Source organism: Heteronotia binoei, chromosome 8, assembly GCF_032191835.1.
Source record: "Heteronotia binoei isolate CCM8104 ecotype False Entrance Well chromosome 8, APGP_CSIRO_Hbin_v1, whole genome shotgun sequence".
NCBI lineage: Eukaryota > Metazoa > Chordata > Lepidosauria > Squamata > Gekkonidae > Heteronotia > Heteronotia binoei.
Window position 1 is genome coordinate 46,443,938 of NC_083230.1, and position 24,004 is coordinate 46,467,941.

At 42.2% G+C, this 24,004-nt stretch overlaps 2 protein-coding genes across 2 annotated transcripts in view; one reads left to right on the top strand and one right to left on the bottom strand.

The window, feature by feature from the left end:
- Positions 1–2,815, top strand: part of RASSF3 (Ras association domain family member 3) — a 50,827-nt gene extending 48,012 nt beyond the window's left edge. Inside the window, exon 5 of the mRNA XM_060244988.1 lies at positions 40–2,815. Within this exon, the coding sequence (XP_060100971.1) occupies positions 40–189 (150 nt within the window). The 3' untranslated portion in view covers positions 190–2,815. The remainder of the gene's footprint in view (positions 1–39) is intronic.
- Positions 2,816–4,374: 1,559 nt separating this feature from the next.
- GNS (glucosamine (N-acetyl)-6-sulfatase) overlaps positions 4,375–24,004 on the bottom strand; it is a 33,682-nt gene continuing 14,052 nt past the window's right edge. Inside the window, exons 7-14 of the mRNA XM_060244989.1 lie at positions 18,166–18,248; positions 17,109–17,227; positions 16,199–16,302; positions 14,943–15,044; positions 12,191–12,298; positions 11,834–11,944; positions 10,165–10,325; positions 4,375–7,328 (exon numbers count right to left, since the gene is read on the bottom strand). Of these exons, the coding sequence (XP_060100972.1) occupies positions 7,253–7,328; positions 10,165–10,325; positions 11,834–11,944; positions 12,191–12,298; positions 14,943–15,044; positions 16,199–16,302; positions 17,109–17,227; positions 18,166–18,248 (864 nt within the window). The 3' untranslated portion in view covers positions 4,375–7,252. The remainder of the gene's footprint in view (positions 7,329–10,164; positions 10,326–11,833; positions 11,945–12,190; positions 12,299–14,942; positions 15,045–16,198; positions 16,303–17,108; positions 17,228–18,165; positions 18,249–24,004) is intronic.

Below are 24,004 nucleotides of genomic sequence, written 5' to 3' on the forward strand. Positions count from 1 at the left end.
GTGAGTTATATTAACTCGTGTACCCTTTTTTTCTTGTAGTGGGAAGCCTTTAGCCTACCTGAACTACACAACTTCTTGCGTATCCTGGACAAAGAAGAAGATGAGCAATTACAAAATTTAAACAGGCGCTATGCAGCATACAGAGACAAACTTGAAGGAGCCCTTAGTGGGGTTTGGCAGCTGGGTTAAAATGGGGCCAAAGAACACTCAGGAAAAATTGCATTACCAAATACATATGTGAAATGCCAAAACTAGTAAACACATGGCAAGGGTGGTTGCCTCTTTAAACCAAGAGAGAACTTTTCCAAAGAGGTCCCAGGAATCACATTCTTATCTTGCATATATAGAGAGAGAAGTGGCAGTATGTATTGCTTGCAGATCTCTCTCTTGTGGTGTTTGTGTCTTTCCAAGGTTTCTTTGTACTCACTGTGATTGTGTGATATGTCTTTGAAAAGAGACAGCATGAAACAGACATTAATTGCTTTAATAATAATTTGGGGCTTTTGGAAAAAAGTGGGTAATTTGAGTTCTCTTTCTATAAATCAAAGTATAATTTTGATTAAGGAATGTTCCAGATCTCTAGCTGTAAAGAAATCATTTTTATCATAAGGAAACAGAAATGATTTCCAATATTGTGCAGGTGTTAAAGCAATCTTTACTGGAGAAGGTAGAGAGGAAGTTGGAAAGAAGGTCAGAGGTAGAGAAAAAGAAATGGAAGAGAGAAACAGGTCATCCTGGAAGTCTGTTTTTGTGTTGGAAAGAAGATGGGGAGTTCAGAGTTGCTGAAATTAATATATTCAAGGTTAGTTTTGATATGAGATTTATTATAGTAGAAACTGAACTACATATGCAGAAAACGGAATTGCTACTTTTAAAAAAGTGATGTGGGGATGCATTGGTTCAAGTCTACTGTTAGCATGGTGATCTGCTAAGTATTTAGCTGAAGTTTTCATGAGCAAAAATAAACAGTAAAGAAATAATCCAGAATTTGTTTGATTCACCAATTGTCTGAAGGTGCAGTAGAATTGTTCTGGGCACATATAAAATAGTAATGTCTCTTGTTTTTGAAAATCCGTGGGTTGAGTCCCAAGCTCTAAGAGCATGAGGATTATGGATATTTGCCTTATTCTCTTCCTCCCAGCAGTCCTTCTCTAATCCTGGAAAAACTGATCTGCATGAATGTAGAGCTCCAGTCAGGAGTTGGACAATTTTGTCCCCTTCCCTTCTTCACCACAGCCCCCCCCCCTCCCCGAATCAGCCTTCCTGGGGTGAGAAAAGACTGTTGGAGATAGTGCCTTCTGCTGATGGATTGCTGGATTTAGACCTATTTATATTTTGTATTCTTAAGTAGGCTGGGATATTTGTGGTTTCTGAGTAAACTATAAATAGTTCAGAAGCTTAGGGTTCTGTGTACTGTTCAACTGAAGTGCAAGGTAAATAGAGGAGGAAGAGAATCTTACCTATGAAGAACTATATATTTTTGTCCAAAAATATTATCTAAGTATATATGCTAAGCAAAATCAAAGATACAGTGTGCAATACAGATCTTCTATATAACTGTATGAAAATTTGTTCAAAATCTAAGTATTCTTTTTTTAGCCACCTGGGAAAAAACAATTATTTGAAAAACTGCATAGTGTTTTGAGGTGTTTCCCCCCCCAATAATGAGCAGCAGTTTCCCTCTTAATTATCTGGCCAATATTTTTGAAATTTGCCTGCCACTTTAGTGCCACCTAGTGGGTAATATATGCAACACTAAGATACGTTCTCTTGGGAAATGTGCCTTCATTTTTAAACCTAGCTGCTTTTGTCCCTCCTTTCACCAAAAGAAACACACCAAGACAATCTTGATATTTTGAAGCATTAACAGTACAATTAGTGATCACATTACCATTTTTTATCTTCTTTTCCACATAACATGACAGTATTTTGTATTGGAGTTTATTGGGAACATAGTGGCACAGGGATGCTTATAGATAAATCAGAATAAGTTCCCTACAAGTTCTATAGCACACTTACAGGCCAATTTAGATTACTGTTCCTCTGTTGTGGCAGCAAACAGCCCTGCAGAATTGAAAGCAATTACATTTTACTGTGCCCATTTCTTCATAAAGGGGGCATCAGAGTGCCTCCACCCAGGATATTCTACCACACACAGTAGTGCAATTCCTGTGGCATGCATTTTAAATATTGCTTCTGGTAAAATGTTATTTTAGGTATGGGCTTTTTGACATATAGCATGTGAGAACAGATCAGAACTGGCTCTATGATTCATTTAATTGTATACATGACAGTCATTGTTTGCAGTTAAATATCTAACATTTGTTGTTCAGAATTACTGTTTGAGTCCAGAAAGAGCAATTTTAAAGTATGTGAATCTTAGTTTTTACTTGAAATTTTGTTTCTTTACTCCAAGTATCTTATTGGTGTCTTATGCACTACAGGTTTAAGTAGGAGTGGGAGGAAAGGATTTGTTCATTCTTAAGAGATTTTTTTTAAAAAAATGCATAAACACTGGCTACTTCAGCTTTTATTTAATTTAAAATAGGGCAGTGATACCGAAAGACTTCAAAAATTATTTAAGTATTGATCTGTCAAATATGTGTTGCAAAGTCTATATATTTTCTGGGGTACCTGAATGAAACATAAATGAAGACAGTGTAGGGAACACTGAAAAAGAGGTTTTGTTCTTTTTAAAAGAAACTATTATTTATTATTTTGAAAAGCTGTTCTTTTTATAGGGGAGATTTGAATCCCTTCAAAGATTTTATTAAAATGTTGTGATTCTATCATTAAAGCTGAAGTTGATATAGTTGATGTTGGTTTTGACTATTGAATTATTGACTAAATTAACAATTATAGTATTGATACAATGATGGTTTCACATAGAAGCAGGTCGTGTGTATACACTGCGTATTACCAGTATTTTCATTTCCAGCAGCACAGATGTGTTGTTGTAGATAACTGGGTGCCTGGATTCATTTCACCATTATTCTTTACTGGTTGCTTGTTAGTTAATGCATCAAGCAAGAGCATGGCCTGGGAAACCAAGAGTGCTGTATATACACTCTTCCACTGCTTTGCAGACAGATCCTGATCCAGAAGAGTAAATGGCACCTGGAAGTTCATTTTAGCATATTGAGCAACTTGCTCTCATTGTTCAAATAAGGTTTTACTTCCACCATTCCTTTGCTCTTCCCCACCTCCGAAGGTTGAACTGGTTAATTTTGAAACACTCTATGAACAAGCGCAACACATCTGTCATCTTCATGTCCCCTAATTACTTTTTCTACCCCTTGAGAGAGCAAGGGATGGTGTAAACTGTGTACCTTCTAATCAGCTATGTGAAAATAGACAATTATTTGGACAGAGGCCAGAATGATTTCCCCCTTACTGCTGCAGTCATTCATCATCTGGAATTTCTAAAAAAATGCTTCTTTCTAGTCAAGTAGATGAAGCATCCTCCATAGAGCCTGCTCATCAAAGGTCTTGCTCCTCATATTCAGAATATATCTGTAATAGTAATGTGTCTGAAAGAGTGTACTTGCACACAAAAGTTTATACCATCAATAAAACTTTGCTGGTCTTAAAAAAGTGCTGCTGGACTCACGCTTTGCTCTAGTAATACAGGCTGTTCTTCTGGATTAATTTACTGTGTACTGAGAAGTTAATGGAAGACTCTGATAATTCTTAAACTGATGGTAATTTATATTTAAAATATTTGAAAGCTTTTTTAAAAAAGCAGCTTGTGTGAAGTGCTGTCAAGTCACTTCTGACTCATGGCAACCTCATGACTGACTGACCTCCAAAATATCCTATAAACAGCCTTGCTCAGATCTTGCAACCTGAGGCTGTTGCTTCCTTGATTTGCATTACTCCATTTCATTTTTTAAAAATAATGAAACACAAGAAACTGGTGGTGCCTTAAACTACGAAAAGATCCTGTAAAACTGATGATTTGTGGCTGAAAGTGCTCTCAAGTCACAGCTGACCTGCAGCAACCCATAGGGTTTTCAAGGCATGAGATGTTCAGAGGAGGTTTTCCATTGTCTGCCTTTGTGTTGCAACCCTGGTGTTTCCTGGAAGATCCCCAGCCAAATACTAACCACAGCTGATTATGCTTAGCTTCTGAGATCTCATGAGATCAAGCAAGCTTTGTCTATCCAGGTGAGAACAGACAAAATTGTAAAATTACTTTAAAAGGATGTGAGGACTTCAATGGAGAAATGTCAGAAATTTAGCAAGTATACCAGGTAATATCGATGCAGTTTTCAAAACCATTATGGACTTAAAAAGGTTCCTTGTATAAATCTGTTTCACACATCCAAAGAACTGCATTAGCCAGAATAAATACCCACTCGATAACTGACAAACTGCTGAACAATTTGTCTTTCATTTTAATTCACAATTTGTTGTATACAGAAACCTAAAAGTGCAGCAATACACGGGGTCCTTCAAAGGGCACTTTCTAAATGCTATGGTTCATGAACAAGAAAGCTGGCATGTACACATTGTCTTTTCATTAAGAGAACACATGAGGAATAGAGAGGCCTTAAAACAGAACATCCGATTTCATGGCTTCAAGCACCATTAAATACTTAAACTATCCTTTTGTCCTGAAGGAGGGAAAGTGCCAAAGAAGGATGCTGCAACCACAGGGAGATCAGAGGTTGTTATGATACATGAACTGAAAGTACCAGATTTCCAAAATAAGTTGCCTTTAAGAAAGCCTGGTTTTGCACTTGTTGAATAATTTTGAGAATAAACTTTAGAGTGGCATGTTAGTTGTGGGAAAGCATTACTTAGTCCTATGGTCTTTTTGCTGTTAACGGCCACAAAGTACTGTACCTTTGCCCTTACAGACCTGAAATTCAAAACTTTACACACACAATGCAGTGTATGTATTCAAATTACTTGTTAGTGGCTCACCAAGAAGGCTGCTAAAATGCTATACAGTTAATTCTGGGCTACTGTACAAATAAAGGTTGAGAGAGAATACGTACTTATATCATGCATTAAACAGAAAACAAAACATAGGACAAAAGTTAGTGACAATATGATGATACACTCAATTTCTCATCTAAAGAACAAGATCACTAAAAACAGCAGGAAAATAATACAGGGAAAACCAAGGATATAGACCTTTTTGTGGTACAACTGGGAGTGGGGGAACATGATGAATTATGCACAAAATCATAATGCTGGTTTAAAGCTGTACCTGAAAGTGTCCAATTGTGTTCCTTTAGGCTGCTAACAGTTGCTATTTTCAAAGGTGGTTATTAAGATACCTAATGAATTTTGATTTGCTAGATTAAAGTTGTGGCTTGCAACAGTACTATTTACATATATTTCCTCTGAAAACTAGAACAGACATCAAATTGAGCAATTTAGTAAACTAATCTTTATTAGCAACTGTTTCGTATGAGAAACTTGCAATTTGCTGTTATTCATCTTGATTGGCTTTTATGTTCTTTATAAGTAAATCCCAAAATTTCCACTTCTATCAGATGAACTCTGACAAATCAGCTGTGAGACTAATTCAATGGTGAAGGATTCATCTTATGTCTGATTACAAATTATGTTCTGCTCCAAGTGGCATACATGAGTTCCAAAGAAGGCATTCCCCTTTCAGTATTTACCAGTCATTCCTTCTGAATCTTTTTTTTTTAAAAAGGCAGCTTCTTGGTATATTAACACTCCTTGTACCTGATGCAATGTGCACAGAGAGCCTGTATTTAGCTTCCTGTAGTTGTAAGATCCAGTTCAAATGTTCAGAGAGACATAGCTCACAGGGTTCAATTACCACACACTAGAAGAAATAAGTTGTTGATCTCATCTGAAAAGCTTTCTTCCTGAAACCAAGACTGGAACAAAAATGTTCCATGTGTATTCTGAGACAGGTGGCGATATATGCCTCAGTGTGAACTGATTTTAAGCTCCCGTTATATGAACAGCAACAGCTTAAATCTAGAGTGAGCAATTTCCATGCATCACACCACTTCCAAAATGCCACAACTGATTCAGCCTACTTTACAGATGACCAGGCACAGCCTATTACAAAGGAAGCTGCTTTTGTAAGGAGTCAGTTCTGACTAACCGTTCCTGGCTAATGATATTACTTGTTTCAGGTAAAAGGCATGCTGTTTTTTCCTACTACGTAAGGGAATGGCATTTGACCCTAAACCTCTCTGCTGTCAATTTAGCAAGAGATTTCCACATTGAAAAGAGCTTCTATTGCTGTGTCACCTACTTCACTCAAGATGGGACACAAATTCTTCATTGCATAAGATGTACCCCATAGCTACACATATGTTTAACTGGTAATCCATCACTTTTAGGATAATTAAAGGCTAATGCGTTAAAAAATTAGTAGCTTCTAATTTCTGAAAGTGCTGAAACTGTATTTCACATCAGTAAACAGATATGAACTAACCATTATTTTCCCAAGCATCAAACTTGAGTGCTAACAAGATACAACTTGCAATCCTTTAGCATAAAGGGCTCTTAGTGCAGACTTAACCTAATTAATTTTTGATCCCAAAACAACTTTCTGGGACAACCTCATTTTCTGTTGTAAATTGCTAAATTAGTATTTGCAACTCTTGAGAAAGACAATTAGTTTTGCATTCACATCACCCTTGTTTGTTACTGCTCAGAACAAAATGTTGGATGTTGAGGTGCTTTTGGGAATAGTGTCCATTCACTGGTTTGGTTCAGATTTGAAAGCTAGTACTATGAAGTCAGTGCAAGGCAAACAAGTGCTAATCAGCAACTCCAGCTCAGATTGGGCAGCTGAGAAGACAATGGATGGCAACCTTCCTGGTTAATTTAATTAAACTAGACTTAAAAGCAAAAACACCATCCAGAACCACACATAAAGCTTGTTAGGTAGTGGCTCCAACTACAAAGAGATTGATTGTTGCCACTGGCTATGGGACAGGTGCAGCATAACTTCTCTATCCCTGCCCCAGTTTCCTCACAACTTCCTTCCCACACATTAAGTTTTTAAGCAGTTAACAATCTCATTTACAAAACAGTAAATCAGATTAATATCAAGTTAACACTGTACTTCAGTAACAACCCAGATTAACCATGTCTGTAATATACATGTATTGCACACGGTAACCAGCTGGAAGTTGTTTTCTTCAAACAAAGCCAACTAATCCAGTTTTTTAAAAGTGTGGTCAGAATGAACTAGGCAGATCTGCTGCAGTGACTTTGAAGAAATGGGCAAACGGGCTAGTGGATGCAGCTACAAGGAACGTGTGAAAAGTCTGCGAGGTGCAGCTCCATGATTGCTGAACATCAGATGTGGATTGAACCTGTATCTGGGGAGATGGAGAGTAGGGAAGAGCAAATGAGCTTTGGTATAAGAATTGTTACAGCAGGCTATTCTAATACTAGTTCTCATCATACATCACAAAATCTGCTTTATCTCTGTAAAGCTAGTCTACAGTACACTGCAACAATACTGTACTGCTTTTGTTTTTACTTTATTTACAAAATTTCAATCCCACAACCTTCTGTCCCATCATCATCATCATCATCATCATCATCAAAGCAGCTTAACGAAGGAATTTACCCCACCAGGTTTCTTTGTTCTCCATTCAGTCTCAAACTTGGGGGCAGAGGGATGGGGTGGCATTAATAATCTGGGGACCTTTCTCCTTCAAGCCATTCCCCATCCCAGAGAACACCAGGAGTGATTGTGTTGGTCTGGTGTGGGATACTGAGGAGAGTTTGGCTGTCTGTCTGGTATACTGACTGCCAGCACACCAGCAGATAGCATTCTGAGCTTGTTGGAGGCAGTAGCTGGGGGTGGACCTTGGGAGTTCCTGAGACTGCTGATTCTTGGGGACTTCAACATCCACACAGATGGATCTGATGCCTCCACACAAGTCTCAGACCTGGTGTCTCTGATGGCAGCACTAGGACTCTCCCAATTTGTTTCAGCTCCTACACATCAAGCAGGCCACATCCTGGATTTGATTGTTTATTTTTTATTTATTTTATCAAATTTATATCCCACCCTCCCCCTAATAGGCTCAGGGCAGCTAACAACAGTTAAAAACCACATAAGATATTAAAAAACAATATACAATAAAATCAATTCCATACATTTTTCAACCAAAAAAAATCCAAGATGCACGTCAATGTTTCTGATAGTTGTCATGGGGAGGATGTAGATTTGACTTCAAAAGAAGAAGTGCCATGGTTGGACCACTTAGTTTTGAAGGCCAGGCTGGGCATTGCCACTCCTCCCTGTCTAGGTGGTGAACTAATTTATGCTCACCTGTGGAGACTAATGGAACCAATTGGGTTTCAAAATGCTCTGTGGGATCTGAAGCCTTCCATTAGATAAGAAGATGATATTGGATTTATATCCCGCCCTCCACTCCGAAGAGTCTCAGAGCGGCTCACAATCTCCTTTACCTTCCTCCCCCACAACAGACACCCTGTGAGGTGGGTGGGGCTGGAGAGGGCTCTCACAGCAGCTGCCCTTACAAGGACAACCTCTGCCAGAGCTATGGCTGACCCAAGGCCGTTCAAGTGGAGGAATGGGGAATCAAACCCGGTTCTCCCAGATAAGAGTCCGCACACTTAACTACTACACCAAACTGGCTCTCAGAAAAGCTGAGAGGAGACTGGAACTCCCATCTCGCTGAAGCTATCAATGAGGATGCCCCCCCACTGACAAAGCGGTCCCAGTTCTTGATGGGGCGCCATTAACACTAGCGCAGTCTGTCAAGAGCCTGGGCGTGACGCTGGATACCTCCCTTTCAATGGAGGCCTGGGTCATGTATATTGCCAAGGTAGTGTTTTTTCATCTTTGCCAAGCCTGACAACTGGCTCCTTTCCTGTCGCTCTTGGACCTAGCCACAGTGATCCAAGCAACATTCACCTTCGGACTAGACTACTATAACTCACTCTACACTGGCCTACCCTTGAGATTGACCTGAAGCGCCAAAGGGTCCAGAATGTTGTGTCATGAGTCTTAACGGAAACGCCACAGATGGCACATAGCTAAAAGGCTCCTAGTGGAATACCAAGTCAGATTCAAGACTCTGGTTTTGACCTTTAAGGCCTTGAGTGGTCTGGGACCAACATATCTGTAGAACTGTCTCCTCCACTATGTCCCTGGAAGAGCAATGTACTCTAGTAGTAACAATCCTTGCTGTAATATCCAATAGCTTCAACAACCTATTTCTGGTGCTCCCCGGCCCTAAGGAGATCTGCCTGTCTTCGACCAAGGCCAGGGCCTTTTCGGTACTTGCCCTCACCTGGTGGAACTTTCTGCCAGATTACATCAGGGTCCTGCAGGATCTTGGCTGAGGACAGCAATGGTTTGCCATCTGGCTGACACTTTCCATTTTCTACTCCTCTCCCCAGATGCTTTGTAAGTTCTCCCCCCACCCTCCTCCCAATGATGCCCTGGTAGTCCAGAAGGTAGATAAAAACCCATAGGGTGTCATCTGGGTTCTTCAAAGATGTTTCAAATTCAATTTGTTATGCTGTTTTTTTACTTTGTAGGTTGTTTTATAATACATGCTATATATCACCCAGAGCCTAGCATATGCCAGGATGGGGCACTTAATCAAGTGCAATAAATAACAACAGTTAAAGCAAGTATTATAAAAACAAAAAAACCCTCATACATATTAAAAAGCAAAGACATTTACACTTGTATATATGCGCACACACACTGTACATTTGTAGATCTAAATGAAACACATTTGTTTTAACAAGTCCTCACTAAAACAAATGAAGACTATATGTAAGGCATACTCTGTAGACAGCTTGTGAAAGCAACAGTTTCTACAGTGATGTTCCCAGTTTAGTATTAAAAGCAGCTGGTCACAAACTGATCTATCTGTTGCAAGGGTTTAAACTACATGACACTTGTAAACCTTTCAGTGTTTATATATCTAGTCACACCCAAAGAAGCATTTTTATGTGCTTTTAAAAGATGCATATTTGTTGTTGTTTTCTGCAGAGCAAATACATTCTAGCTTGTCCCACTTAGAGGGATATTAACTTAAAACATTTACAGCTATATTTAAGAGGAAAAGGTTTTGAGGGACATGAGAAATATGCAGGACAAATATTCTTGCCAAATGAGTTAATAAGCTGTTACAAAATTAATCACCAAAGACTGAAGTTTACCCTGGGTCAAAGACTCCTGGTGTGCGGCAAGTTGATCCAGAACAGGACTGCAACATCATTAGTCGATAGTTCATTTTTTCTAAGATTTCTTGATCTATTGTTTTTGCAATATTGTTTAGCTGGTGTGGATCAGCAGTCAAGTTGTAAACTTCAACAAATACCTGCAGAAGTGCAAAGTGGGGCTGTATGACATATTATATGATTTCGGCAAACAAGCATTTTTCACTCAGCAGCATTACAAAAATAAATCTAGATGTGAAGCTATATAATACAGCACATTTTCCCATGGAACAAGCCTAGCTTTGGACCTAATGAAATCTGCTCACTAATTAGAGCTACAGCCAGGCCTTGTTTTACAGTTTACCCAAGTTATGTTCAGTAAAGAAAATGGCAACATGAGGATTTATCTTAGATCAAGTTTTCACCTATCAGATTAGGGCAAATTCAGACCTATGCAAAGTCTATCACTTGTCTGGTTTCAGCTACATGGTGAAACATCTGCAGTACCACGGAAATACTGTTTACTTCAAAAAAACAAGATATGACTGCCAAAGATTCAAGCTTAAGGCACCACAATCAAATAAAATTAAAGTTTAACTGAAACATGCCCACTGGAGGATCAGTTTTGGACTTTAAGAGGAAAAGTAACAGTTCAAAAACTGAATCCAGCGAAGATGACCAAGGGGCCTCCAGTTTGCATACTATCAAAATCGGCAGGCAAGTCGTGGTGGAACAACAAGACTTTGTGCGCCAAATCTCACACAATTTCCTTAAAATACCTTTGTAGCACAAGATTCTGCTTTCAGATTGCACATAGATCTTGAGGCAGAAGCAGTAAAGAAATAATTTACTTGAAAAGATGAAGTGTAGCTCTGGGCTAGCAAATCTAACAGAGGCTATTTATTTCCTGAACACCTAAAATAGCTCTAAAACTAAGCTCTAAAAATTCTAGTTGTGACTCTGCAGAGGGTCAAGTTCTTGTGTGACTGCATAGATGACCACTCAGAATAGAGCAGGTAAGCAGCTTGTTAGACTATAATATCTAAAGATAATCTGAAGTTTCTTATCTGTATAACTGTAATAAAATTCAAAGAGGAAGACTAAATATACAGATATAAAAGGGCCCTTCTTATTGCACGTTGGATAATACAATGTTTTTCTACCTGCATTAGGTAACCATACTGAATTCAGATGATTAATGATAATGATCTACATGATCGATCTAGTTCCAAAAAGGATTTATGTAAATCCCAGAACAAATATTTCCTCTTACAGAAACTCTCATACCTGTTATGCCAGGGAGAGCCAGTTTGGTGTAGTGGTTAAGTGCGCGGACTCTTATCTGGGAGAACCGGGTTTGATTCCCCACTCCTCCACTTGCACCTGCTGGAATGGCCTTGGGTCAGCCATAGCTCTGGTAGGAGTTGTCCTTGAAAGGGCAGCTGCTGTGAGAGCCCTCTCCAGCCCCACCCACCTCACAGGGTGTCTGTTGTGGGGGAGGAAGGGAAAGGAGATTGTGAGCCGCTCCTAGACTCTGCGGAGTGGAGGACGGGATATAAATCCAATATCTTCTTCTTCTTATACTTTCTATGTATTTTATTTAGTGAGTACTGAAGGAATTAGTGTTAACACTATATAGCCAAGAAGATACAAGAGAACCAAGTATTACCTCCCGATCATCAAATTCACAGTACTGCAGATTCCACAAAGCTGAGAGTGTCCTTACACATGCATATGTGTTGTTGTAAGCATCTTCACAAACACAATCTGGAAAACAATGCTATAAAAACAAGTTGTTAGACTGAGCAGCACTTCTCAGAAGCATAAATTAAAAGGGAATGGGGTATGCATCTCTAACCACACCACTGACTCCTGAAATTACTTCCAGATTTACTTTAATACTTCTTATCTCTCATACTGTGTTTAAATCTCATCTCTAAGATAAAACTCCTAATATTTCCCAACCCTCACAGTTATTCTCAACCTTATACTTAGAATGTAGAAAACAGTTTTTAGAAACACTTACTGTGACACCAGGCCCGAGGGCAGGACAGGTAGGATCACTGCTGTTATGCCCTTCTCCTTGGTATTCAACCAAAGCATCTGATCTCCAGGTCACATTTGTGTCTCCTCTCTACAAGAAAGCAGAACAGGTAGGTGATTTTCTTTCTCATGACCTCACAAAATGTATAGAAGGTAAACTGCTTAGATAAAATTGCTTCTAGCCATCATAATTGTAGAGATTAAGCTTGAACATGTGATAGCCATGGAAAAACATCTTATAGTATGATGAAGCACTGATGCAACTTTGAACAACTTAACACAAACCATACATACTGAAAAATATTTTAATTACCTGAAACTTGCCTAAAGGTGCTGTCTCTGAAAGAGTCACAATGAAAACTGCAGAAGTCAGATTTAGTTTAGTTTATTTACGATTTATATCCCGCCCTTCCCCCAAGATGTATACTTCATCATGCATATGTTATGCCATTCTTGCATGCTACAACATATACCACTTCTATGTCCTGAAATTTGTCCTGAACAGCGCTTCACTTCATTTTATGACAAGTTAGAGGGCCAAGCTGCATCAAGATTCAAACTCCTTCCCTTCTAATTTAAAAATAGCTTCTTGTCAAGAAATATACCAATCATTCTTCTTAATAAGGGGTGAAAATATCAGCAAAAGAGGGGGCACAGATGATGATCCATTTTATTATATTCACACACACACAGAACCCTTGCACAAAAAATCCTGCACCATTGTAATGCAGTTACAAGAATACCAATTAATAGTCCAGGGATGGCCAACTGCAGCTCACGAGCTGCATGTGGCTCTTCCAAGAAGTCCGGTGCAGCTTGCAAGTGTCCCCCCCTGCGCCTCCCCCTTGCCCCCTCCATGTCCCCACTTTGAAAGTAGAGATCCATTACTTTTTTCTAGCAAAGGGTGGGTGGGCAGCCAGGAGGCCCTTTCCATGGTAGCTAAGCCCCACCCCAACTCTAAGCAGCCCTAAATTGGGCCTAGATGAACTGGGTTGATGGGAAGTCTTGGTACTGGGGAGCTGGAAGCAGCAGCATGCACATGGTCCCAGGGGGAGAACTTCCACCTCCATGGGCCATTTGCACTCCTGCGGCGGTGTGTCTGCTTGGGGAGCTTTTGCTGGGCAGGTGGGAGGTCTTGGTGCTGGGGGGAGGGGTCGGCTGCAAATGGTAGAACTGGGATGTATATAGTCCTGGGAGAAAAACTTCCTTCTCTGTAGGCCATGTGCACTCCCCGTGGCAGCACAGCCACTCAGGGTACATTTGCTGGCTGGGTGGGAGATCTTAGTGCTGGCGAGGGTGAGGGACAGTAACAAGCAGAGGATCCAGCGGCAGCATGCACATGGTCCCAGGGGAAGAACTTCCTCCTTCATGGACCATGTGCACTCCCATGGCAGTGCAGTCCCTTGGAGAGCTTATGCTGGTGGGTGGCAGTCTTCTTGTTGCTGGGGGGGCGGGGTGGAGGGCTGGAAGTGGCAGCATGAAAATGGTCCTGGGGAAGCACTTCCTCCTCTGCAGGCCATGTGCACTCCCGTGGCAGCGCAATCAATTGGGGTGCCTTTGCGGGTGGGTGGCAGTCTTCTTGGTGCTGGGGGGGGAGGTCTGCAAGCAGTGGGTCTGGCTGTGGCAGCATGTACATGGTCCCAAAGGAAGAACTTCCTCCTCTGTGGGTCATGTGCACTCACACAGTGGCGTGGCTACTTGGGGTGCTTCTGCTGGCAGGTGGGAGTCTTCTTGGTGCTGGAGGGGGGCTCCAAGCAGTGAAGCCAGTGGCAGCATCATGTACATGGTCTTGGGGGAAGAACTTTCTCCTCCACAGGCCATGTGCACTTCCGCAGTGGTGTGGCCACTCAGGATTCTTTTGCTGGCTGGGTGGGAGGTCTTGGTATGGGGGGCGGGGGGTGCGCGGCTGCAAGCAGCAGAATGCACATGGTCCTAGGGAATAACTTCCTCCTCCATGCAGTGGCGCAGTTCAGGGAGCTTTGGCTGGGTGCATGGGAGTCTTTTCAGTGGTGAGTTGGCTTTGTTTCCCCCCCATCCTCCCAGCTATTCACTTTTTACTCATCTCTTTCTCTCATCTCCTTCCTTCCTTCAACTATTTTCTGTCTCTCTCTCTCCACCTTCACTCTTTCCATCTTTCTCTCACCCTACCCCTTTCTCTTTCCTCCTCCCTCCCTCTCTATTTTTTTCTTTCAATTTTTCTCTTTTTGCCTCCTTCACTGTCTCTTTCCATACCTCTCACCCTACCCCTCACTCTTCCGTCCTTCCTTCCCATCTATTTTCTCTCTTTTCATTTCTTTTTTTTCACCTTTTACTCTTTTTCCATTTCTCTTTCTTCCTCCTCCATCTATTCTCCCCCCCCCCATTTCTTTCTTTCCACCCCCTCCCCCTAGCCCCCTTTCTATTTGTCACCAATTGTCGGAGCAAATGCCAAAATATATCACTTTCAATTAAAAAATCACAGAATCCAAATAACTATCTTGGACAGTTTATTCCCTTCAAAGATCACTGAAAATGTAATAGGTCAAAGGTCAAGTGATGGCAATCCCTAGGCTTCATCCCTTCTGATTATGTCATATCTGGCACCAAACCCCACCCCTTGCTGTGATGTCACTTTTAGGCTACTCCCCTAAACCTGCCTCTCAAGTTGTGGCTCTCAAGCGCCTGGCATTTAGTCTATGTGGCTCTTGCATGAAGCAGGTTTGTTCACCCCTGTAATAGTCCATCTGTTTACTTACCATTAGTGGTAACAGTGACATCCCATCCATCTGTGTTTTATTTAGATCATAGCCTGCAATATCTAATATAGTCGGACCCAAGTCAATGTTTGCCACAAGCATCTAGAAGGCAAGGGGGGGGGGGAGATAATAGATTTTCTAATTAAGACTCAGATAAAGCAAATAACGACACAAAAAACACAAATGTATTAGCTATCACATTAACTTCTGTCACTGGTGCAATTTTCTACTGTACCTCAAAAGAATTACAAATACATATTGCCAGAGATTCAGGAGAGCAGCTGAACTGCCAATTGTTCTTAACACTCCTACGTACACTGTTACTGTCCCCTTAGGTGGTATCCCTCTAAAGGTTAGACCTTTATGTACTACTTTGCAGAGGTGAGACAGAAGCAATGGCAGTTCAGCAGATTTGAAAAGAAGTGCCAGTAATTTCATACTATACTACTGCAGTTCTTTCTACATGCTTTATTTTACTTCATTGTCATATTTTACCCCCTTTATGAAACCCCTGGTATTTAACGCCTGTAATGGCACCTTAGAATTCTTAGTTTAACCAGCAGAACATGAAGGCTTAGTTACAGTGGGTAAAATAAAAGAGAAATCAGTGCATGGGGGTAGCTGTGAGGTAAAAAGGATTCCTTTATTCTAAATAAAACAGTTGTTTCTATTAAACAAAAATAGCGTTTATAATTTAAGTATAACAACATAATAGTTTCAGTGTGGTTCAAAAGCATAATGGTTTCCTTAAGAATACTAGCTCCTTGACTGCAACAGAAAGGCAGGTCTTCTTTCTTTCTAAAAGTTCCCTAAATAGACCTAGTTACGAAGACCTATTTTCACCATTTGCCACTTAGGCTAATACCTTCTACACAAAGAACACAGACTTCTCTCAGTTCACAACACTTCCTTCAATCAAACTCCCTTTCCCTTCTCTTCTGACACAAACCCTCTCAGGAAAAACACCTGTCAATTCTGCTACCATCCAATCATAACACATTTCACTCACCCATCCAGCCCTCACCTTAGAGGTCTGCATTTCCAACCACAGCAAAAATACATATTAGACCCTAAATAGCAGAATATTATATTCACGTTATCAACTCCACTAACCAATTCCTGAACATCTACGTTATGAACAGTCCTTCTATGAAACCATACCATAAACTGCATTGTACCACTCACAAAAGCAGTATCCTGTTTTTCTCCCCAGTGGGGACTTAAAAGTAGCTTACAAAAGACAAACAGCACTGTACCTTATTTGTTTGGTTGGGTTTGATCCCTGGTCCTCGAACCAACAATGGAACTTTGATGTCAAACTCATAAAGCTGACGTTTGTCAATAGGTAAAGAAAACTGGCCTATGGAAGAAAACCATAAATTTGACATACATGGTTTATAATAAAATCTTACAATTAACAAGTTTTCATACTTTTGGGGACCTATGGTTGTCTTCTGCTGCCTGAAGGGCACTTCTGAACACTTTGAATGTCCCTTTAATTTGGGAGACAGTGAGCTTCAACAAGGGTGGGGTGCAAATTAGTTCTACAAATGGTATTCTGGATCCTAAGTTTTGGTCAGATGCTTCTTCTTCAGGTGTGCCTAATTTCAGATACATTTTAGTTTAGATTCTCTGGCACTTTTTTCAAAGTCTGCTATGCCAACTAGCATTTTTGGGAAAATGAGGAGAACGACTTCTAGAGAAAAACACTCAAATGTGTCTGCCAATTATTTCCAAGGCCACAATCCATCTGACATTCTCAATCAATTTCCAGGATTGGCTGTAATCCTTTTTTGAAAGTATTACAAATGCACATATGGAAGTGCTATGTGTAACACAGTGTGTCTATTATCATGACTAAAAAAACTCAAAAAAACTCCCATCCCAAGATCATGGTCATTCTGACTTCCAGTAGCTCAATCATAAAATCTAGGGACATTAGAAACAGGAGGAAATAACTAAATTTACAGATAAGTGAACACTACAAGACATTGATCTGGAGTTAAAATAGATTATTTTCTCTAATTCCTCTTGCTTATACACCTCTTCTGATAATTTTGTTGCTCGTCTCCAGACATCTTGGCTCCCAGGGCTTCATGAAGTAAGTGGAAGCTGCAGCATTTAACTGAAGACTTTTAAACACTCAGTGTTGCCAGCCACTTTTACCTGTATGAAAGCCATTGTCAGATGTGAAAAAGATGTATGTATTGTCCAGTTCTCCATGGGATTGCAGCCTCTTCACAAGTTTTTCTACCATATCATCCACTGATAGTAGAGTCTGCCACCTATATATAAACAGGATTATTACCAGTGAAGCTTTATAAAATTAATAGCCTGTACAGTCTAGTCTGATGCACATTTCACAGTTTGAAACAAAACTTGAGTTTTCAGAACTGAACTGTTTTATACTTCTAAAATGCAGAACACTGAACAAACCTTTTGTGCCATTATTCATCTGACCTAAGGCTAAACAAAGTCTGCATTCTCACCTATTTAGAAACAACTATAGACAAGGCTAGGAACAAACTAGCTCAAAGTGCAACAGAGTGAATTTTTAAGATAACTTGCAAGGATACAGTTTTCAAGTAATGCTGACCTTTAAAACATCCTTAATGTGCTTTTTAAAAGTGCAACATTTTCTCTTTCCTTTGAACAGCTACTATTAGGGCAATTACATTTGGTTATTTGTTGAGAACCATTATTTTAAAATGTATAATGTTATGGAAATGAGTTTATATTCTAATTCACAAGATTTACTAACCTGAAATAGAACCAAACAACAAAAGGCCTATAGACACTACCTGTTCAGTTTCGGTTTTATTACGGCCAAAGACCAGAACTTAAATATCAATGCATAAAATGCCACATAGGGCAATAAACAGTGGACAAACCATCAGGATACAGTGCCTAGCTTTACAAATATCAGCAAACTGTGCTAATCTATCCAACACTAGAACTGTGAGTACAGCCTATACCTTCTAACAGATATGTAAGTAACACAGTGTCTACATTATTCAACAATCCTGGACATCTGGATGACTCTTTGGTTAGGACAAAGGAAGGAAGTGAATTATTTACTTTCACAGAGGTTACAGCAGTCAACTTATTACAGCTATCCAAACTGAAGCAATCAAAAACATTTTTCAAAGCTTGTGTCTGACAATGTGACACTACCTGTTCTTGGTTTTGCAAGAAAACTCAAACACATAGTAAACTTTCCTACCTTTTCCTAAAAGCATCATCTAGAAATTGTATTGACGAATTAATCATTGGAGTCTTTGCTTGCCTGATGAGCCAATGTTTGTCCTGTGAGACACACAAATACATTACTGTAGATGTATTTCCTGCCCTGTACTCAAGTCTTCAGGTCAGTAATAATTAATTATTAGTACATATTAAACCATAATAAAAAAATCCCTTGCAAAACCTTTTTATTTCTAGCCTTTGGACAGCATAGCGTAAAAAGAGTTGTAGCCTCTGTACTTGTGAATTTTAAGCAACACCGAGTCCTTGGGAAAGGGTTATAAATCAAATGTTACCAAGTTGTAAGAAATGCAACTCCTAGTTTATAGCTGTAGTCAAAACACACACACACACAAATCCAAATGCATCCAGGTGATCTAGAGGTGGTAGGAAGTGCCATCAAATCATAGCTGACTTATAGTGACCACATAGAGCTTTCAAGGCAAGAGACATCTGGAGGTGGTTTGCCATTACCTGTCTCCACATTAAGACCCAGGACTGAATAGATTCTGAGATCTAATAGAATCGGGCAAGCCTGTGCTATCCAGTTTAGGATCCAGTAATACAGGAAACTCTACAATACTATACTGTACAATGCAAAAATCTAAATGGCACCTCTTTTTGTGTTAAGCGACTGCTACTGTCCAGTTTACCAGTTTATTACTTGCTCCTCCTGATGGTATATTCCTCTGAAGCAAGTTCACTTCAAGAAGTCTAAACATGAATTTTTATGTTAAACCAGGTTCTTCTACAAAAGGAATTTGGTCTAAAGTTGTATAATGGAAGTCCTAAAAGCAATGCTCATTTTCCTTTAAAGAAAGTATATTGTCTGACCATGAGCTTATCACCGGGCTATGGACAAGATTTCCCAGGGGTAAAAACACATCAGAAGACCTTCAATACTAGGACCTTGAACAGGAAGACAAGACCTTGAACAGCAGAAGCCAAGAAACAGAATACACCAGGAACTTGAGATAGATCTTATTCTTCTCATCCTATGAGGGGGAGAGTTATGTGGCCTTCATTTTCATTTAGAGATTCGCATGAGCTGCACCAAACTAGTTAAGAATATGTGTGGGCATCTGTTTTTCAGAGAAAACCATGTACAACTGCTTGCCTCATACTAGACTATCCAACAGTAATCAAAGGATAAATAACTTTCAAGACACTTCATTTAGCAACAGAAGAAGCTGGAATGCCAGTTTAGCTCAACACTGGGTACATGATTATCACTGTAAAGAAGATAGGCTGGCGCATCATTTTCTTGAACCAAACATACAATAAGGAATCTTCCAATATCTGATTCACAGTGAAATACTATAAACAGTTACTTCTGCTGCTATAGGGTGACATACTATATGGGACATCCATTAACCTCTCCCCATTAAACCATCTGACGAAAGCTTGTCCTTTCGTCAGATTCCGAACACATCTAATTTCAGCATCAGATTACTCATATCCACTTCAAACTGTTATTCTCTGTATTCTATGAATCTATCTGCATTATAAAATCAAGCATGTATTTGGAACAGAGAGTTCTGAGATAGAGCAGAGAATAATAATAATAATAATAATAATAATAAATTTTATTTCTACCCCGCCCTCCCCGCAAAGCGGCTCAGGGCGGCTAACAGTAAGTAATATATTAACATAAATAATAAAACATTAGATTAGCAATTAAAATTACACATATAAAAACCCGTTAATTCAGTTAAAATACTTAATTTTACATTACATTATATATATATCTGGCAGTAATAGCTGTTCTGGCGCTGAATCTGCCAGTTTAAATGGTGTTAGAGATGGCGGTTCTTCGTTCATTGCAACTCAGCAGTCCGTATCATTATAGGCGTGTCTAAAAAGGGCAGTCTTGCAGGCCCTGCGGAACTGGTCGAGGTTCCGCAGGGCCCGCACCTCCTCCGGGAGCTGGTTCCACAGTGCAGGTGCCGCAACTGAAAAGGCTCGTACTCTGGTGTTTTGGAGTTTGGCCTCTCTCGGCCCAGGGATGGTCATTTTGTTTTTACTTGCTGACCTCAGTGCCCTCTGGGGTTCATACGGGGAGAGACGGTCCCTTAGGTAGGCAGGTCCTCGGCCATATAGGGCTTTAAAGGTAATAACCAACACTTTGTACTGGACTCGGTAGATAACTGGCAGCCAGTGCAGTCCGCGCAGCCCCGGCTGTATGTGCTCCCATTTCGGGAGCCCCAGTAACAGCCTGGCCGCCGCATTCTGCACTAGCTGCAGCTTCCGAGTCCGGCACAGAGGTAGCCCCAAGTAGAGGGCATTACAGTAGTCCAATCTTGAGGTGACCGTTGCATGGATCACTGTTGCGAGGTCGCGGCGTTCCAGGAAGGGGGCCAACTGCCTTGCCCGCTTCAGATGAAAGAATGCTGACTTGGCAGTGGCTGCTATCTGGGCCTCCATTGATAATGAAGGCTCCAGTAAAACACCCAAACTCTTTACCTGGCGCACTGGTTCCAATGGTGCGCCGTCGAAGGTTGGGAGAGCTATTTCCCCTCCCTGGGCGCCGCGACCCACGCAAAGGACCTCTGTCTTCGCTGGGTTCAACTTCAACCCACTCAATCTAAGCCACGCCGCTACAGCCTGCAAGGCCCGATCCAGGTTCCCTGGGGCGGAGCCAGGCCGGCCGTCCATTAGTAGATAGAGCTGGGTGTCATCTGCATATTGATGGCAACCCAGCCCAAACCTCCGGACAATCTGGGCAAGGGGGCGCATATAAATGTTAAACAGCATTGGGGAGAGAACTGCTCCCTGAGGCACCCCACAATCAAGTGTGTGCCTCTGGGATCGCTCGCCCCCAATGGCCACCCTTTGTCCCCGATCAGAGAGGAAGGAGGAAAGCCACTGTAAGGCCAGCCCCCTAACCCCTATGTCGGCAAGGCAGTGCTTTAGTAACTGATGGTCGACTGTATCAAATGCCGCCGACAGGTCTAATAACATCAGTACCGCAGAGCCGCCCCGATCCAGATGCCGCTGGAGGTCATCCACCAAGGCGACCAGCACTGTCTCCGTCCCGTGGCCCGGTCGGAACCCAGACTGGCACGGGTCAAGGACGGAAGCGTCATCTAGGAACCTCTGTAGCTGCAACGCCACTGCCCTCTCAATAATTTTGCCTAGGAATGGTAGATTAGACACCGGACGGTAATTCGCCAATTCGGCCGGGTCTGCTGTACATTTTTTTAAGAGAGGGCGAACCAACGCCTCTTTCAGAGGCGTTGGGAAGTGCCCCTCTACGAGGGATCTATTTATGATGTCCCGTAGAGGACTTCTGAGCTCCCTCTGGCAAGATTTAATCAGCCAAGAGGGGCAAGGATCCAAATCACATGTTGTTGGGCGAGCAGCGGAGAGGATCCCATCGACTTCCTCCAGGTCGAGCGGGTCGAAGCGATCCAGGACCAACCCCGAAGACAGGCACGGAGCCTCAATTTCACTCACTGTTTCCAAGGTGGTAGGCAGGACTTGGCGGAGCAATGAGATTTTATCCGCAAAATATTTCGCAAATGCCTCACAGCCAATCTCCAATTCTCTAATGTTTGGTTTGCCTTGTGGCAAAGTTATAAGGTCCCCAATTATTCTAAACAGTTGTGCTGGGCGCGAATCTGCGGATGCAATCTTGGCTGCAAAGTAATTTTTCTTTGCGGCCTTGACTGCCATCTCATACGACTTCATAAGCGTTCTGTAGGATGTTCTCATTGCTTCGTCCCGAGTATGTCTCCACTGCCTCTCTAGTCGTCTGAGCCCTTGTTTGAGTTGGCGCAATTCCAAGGTGTACCATGGGGCCAACCTCCTACGAGGGCGCAGAGGGCGCCGGGGTGCTATTTCGTCAATGGCCCTGGTTAGTCGGTCTTGCCAGGTTTCCACAAGGCCATCGAGGGAATTGCTAGTGGGCCAGGGTTCCCTCAGGGCCGTTTGGAACCGTTCCGGGTCCATCAGGCTCCGAGGGCGAGCCAAAATAGGCTCTCCGCCCATACAGGGTTGGGGTGGCGTCCCCACACGAGCCTTAAGGGCTAGGTGATCCGACCATGGTACCTCTTCCAGCGCGATATCGCTCACTGAAATCCCGGACGCAAAGATCAGGTCTAGTGTGTGTCCGGCTTGGTGCGTGGGAGTCGTAACAAATTGAGAGAGCCCCAGTGTCGCCATGGAAGACACTAGGTCCATCGCCTGAGTGGAGGCCGTGTCGTCGGCATGGACGTTGAAGTCACCCAAGACCATAAGCCTTGGGAACCTCAACGCCCAGCCCGCCACTGCCTCCAATAGTGATGGTAAGGCGCCGGTTGGTGCGTTAGGCGGACGGTACACCAACCAGACTGCCAACCCCTCTCCGGCATCCCACGCCAAACCGGCACATTCAATACCATCGATCCTTGGGTCCGGGAGGGCCCGAAAGGAGTAATCCTCCCGTATGTGTAACGCCACTCCTCCCCCCCGCCCGCTGGTCCGCGATTGGTGAAAGACCGAGTATCCCGGGGGGGCCATTTGGGAGAGAGCCACTGTCTCCCCTTCCCTCACCCAGGTCTCGGTCACGCAAGCCAGGTCCACGTCCTGTTGGAGCAGAAACTCCCTCAGGATCGCAGTCTTGTTGTTTACGGACCTGGCGTTGCATAACACCAATGACAGAGGCGAGCCATTCCTCTTGGCCCCACTACCTGCCACCGTTGGGATGGGAAGTAGACTGGAAGGTGGCCGAGCCCCTTTTTGTCTCTGTCTCCTTCCTTTGAATAACTGTCTACTCCCACCGTCATACCTTCCCCTCCCCAGGAGCACTGGAATCCCTTGGCCAGACATTGCGGTTGCACTGGGTAAAATTCTCAGATCTTATTTGCCAATTCTCTCCTGGTCTGTCGTTTTAGCTTATCCTCTTACTAACCTCTCTGACTCCCACCACTTGGCCCACTTCCTATACCTTGAATTAATTAATTTAATTAATTTAGTTGCCCTCCCCAGTCTATTTCAATCAATTGCTACAAAAACTTCTATAAATTTAATCCTCCCAGTATCAATAAATATCCTCCCTCCCCACCCCTCATTCTTAGAAACTGAGAATCAATAAATGCATTCCAATATATATAAATATATATTAAATCTAATTTACCAATTGATTGAGTTAAAATATCCTAATAAATTAATTAACAATAAAATTATGACAGTTCTGTTGATAATCAGGCCATTGGTCAGTCGTTAAGGAATAGATTGCACGTTGTCCATTGTCCGCCTGGTTTATTAGGCTTGGGTGTTTTAAAGTGCAAGTGCAGGTGTTACAGTCTGGAGGAGAGATGAGGGAGGCGATCTCTTCTATGGTCTTCCACATTGATGATTTGTGTCTCTCTGATCCACGCCAATGTTGTTTATTCCGTGTGCAAACTGAGCTCCCCTGAGCCCCGTACAGGGCTTCTCTATTGGGGTTGCCCAAGTCGCTGGTCAGTTGTGTTGTATGGCGTTTTAATGATCAGTCGGAGGGGGAGGTGGAGGGTAAGACGGGTTGATGAAAAAGAGGGGGGGGGGAGCAAGAGGTGGGAGGTCGAAGGCAGGGGCTAGAGAGCGCCCTCCTAGTTTCCACCTAGTCTCCGTTCTCGGGGTGGCCCGCTGTTTGGCCGCCGCTCCCCGCGCGCTCTCCACGCGCCGCTCCACCACTTCGCAGCCCCCGAGACTCGCCCACAACATTCTCAACTGGCCCTCGACCCCGGCCTCCAGCGTCTCACCGAGCGAGCTCTCTCCGCTCGGCTCTGTTGCCTTCCGACCCCCGCAGCACGCTCGCGACGCCCAAAGTCGGCGCCCTCCGTCGCCCTCGCTCTCAG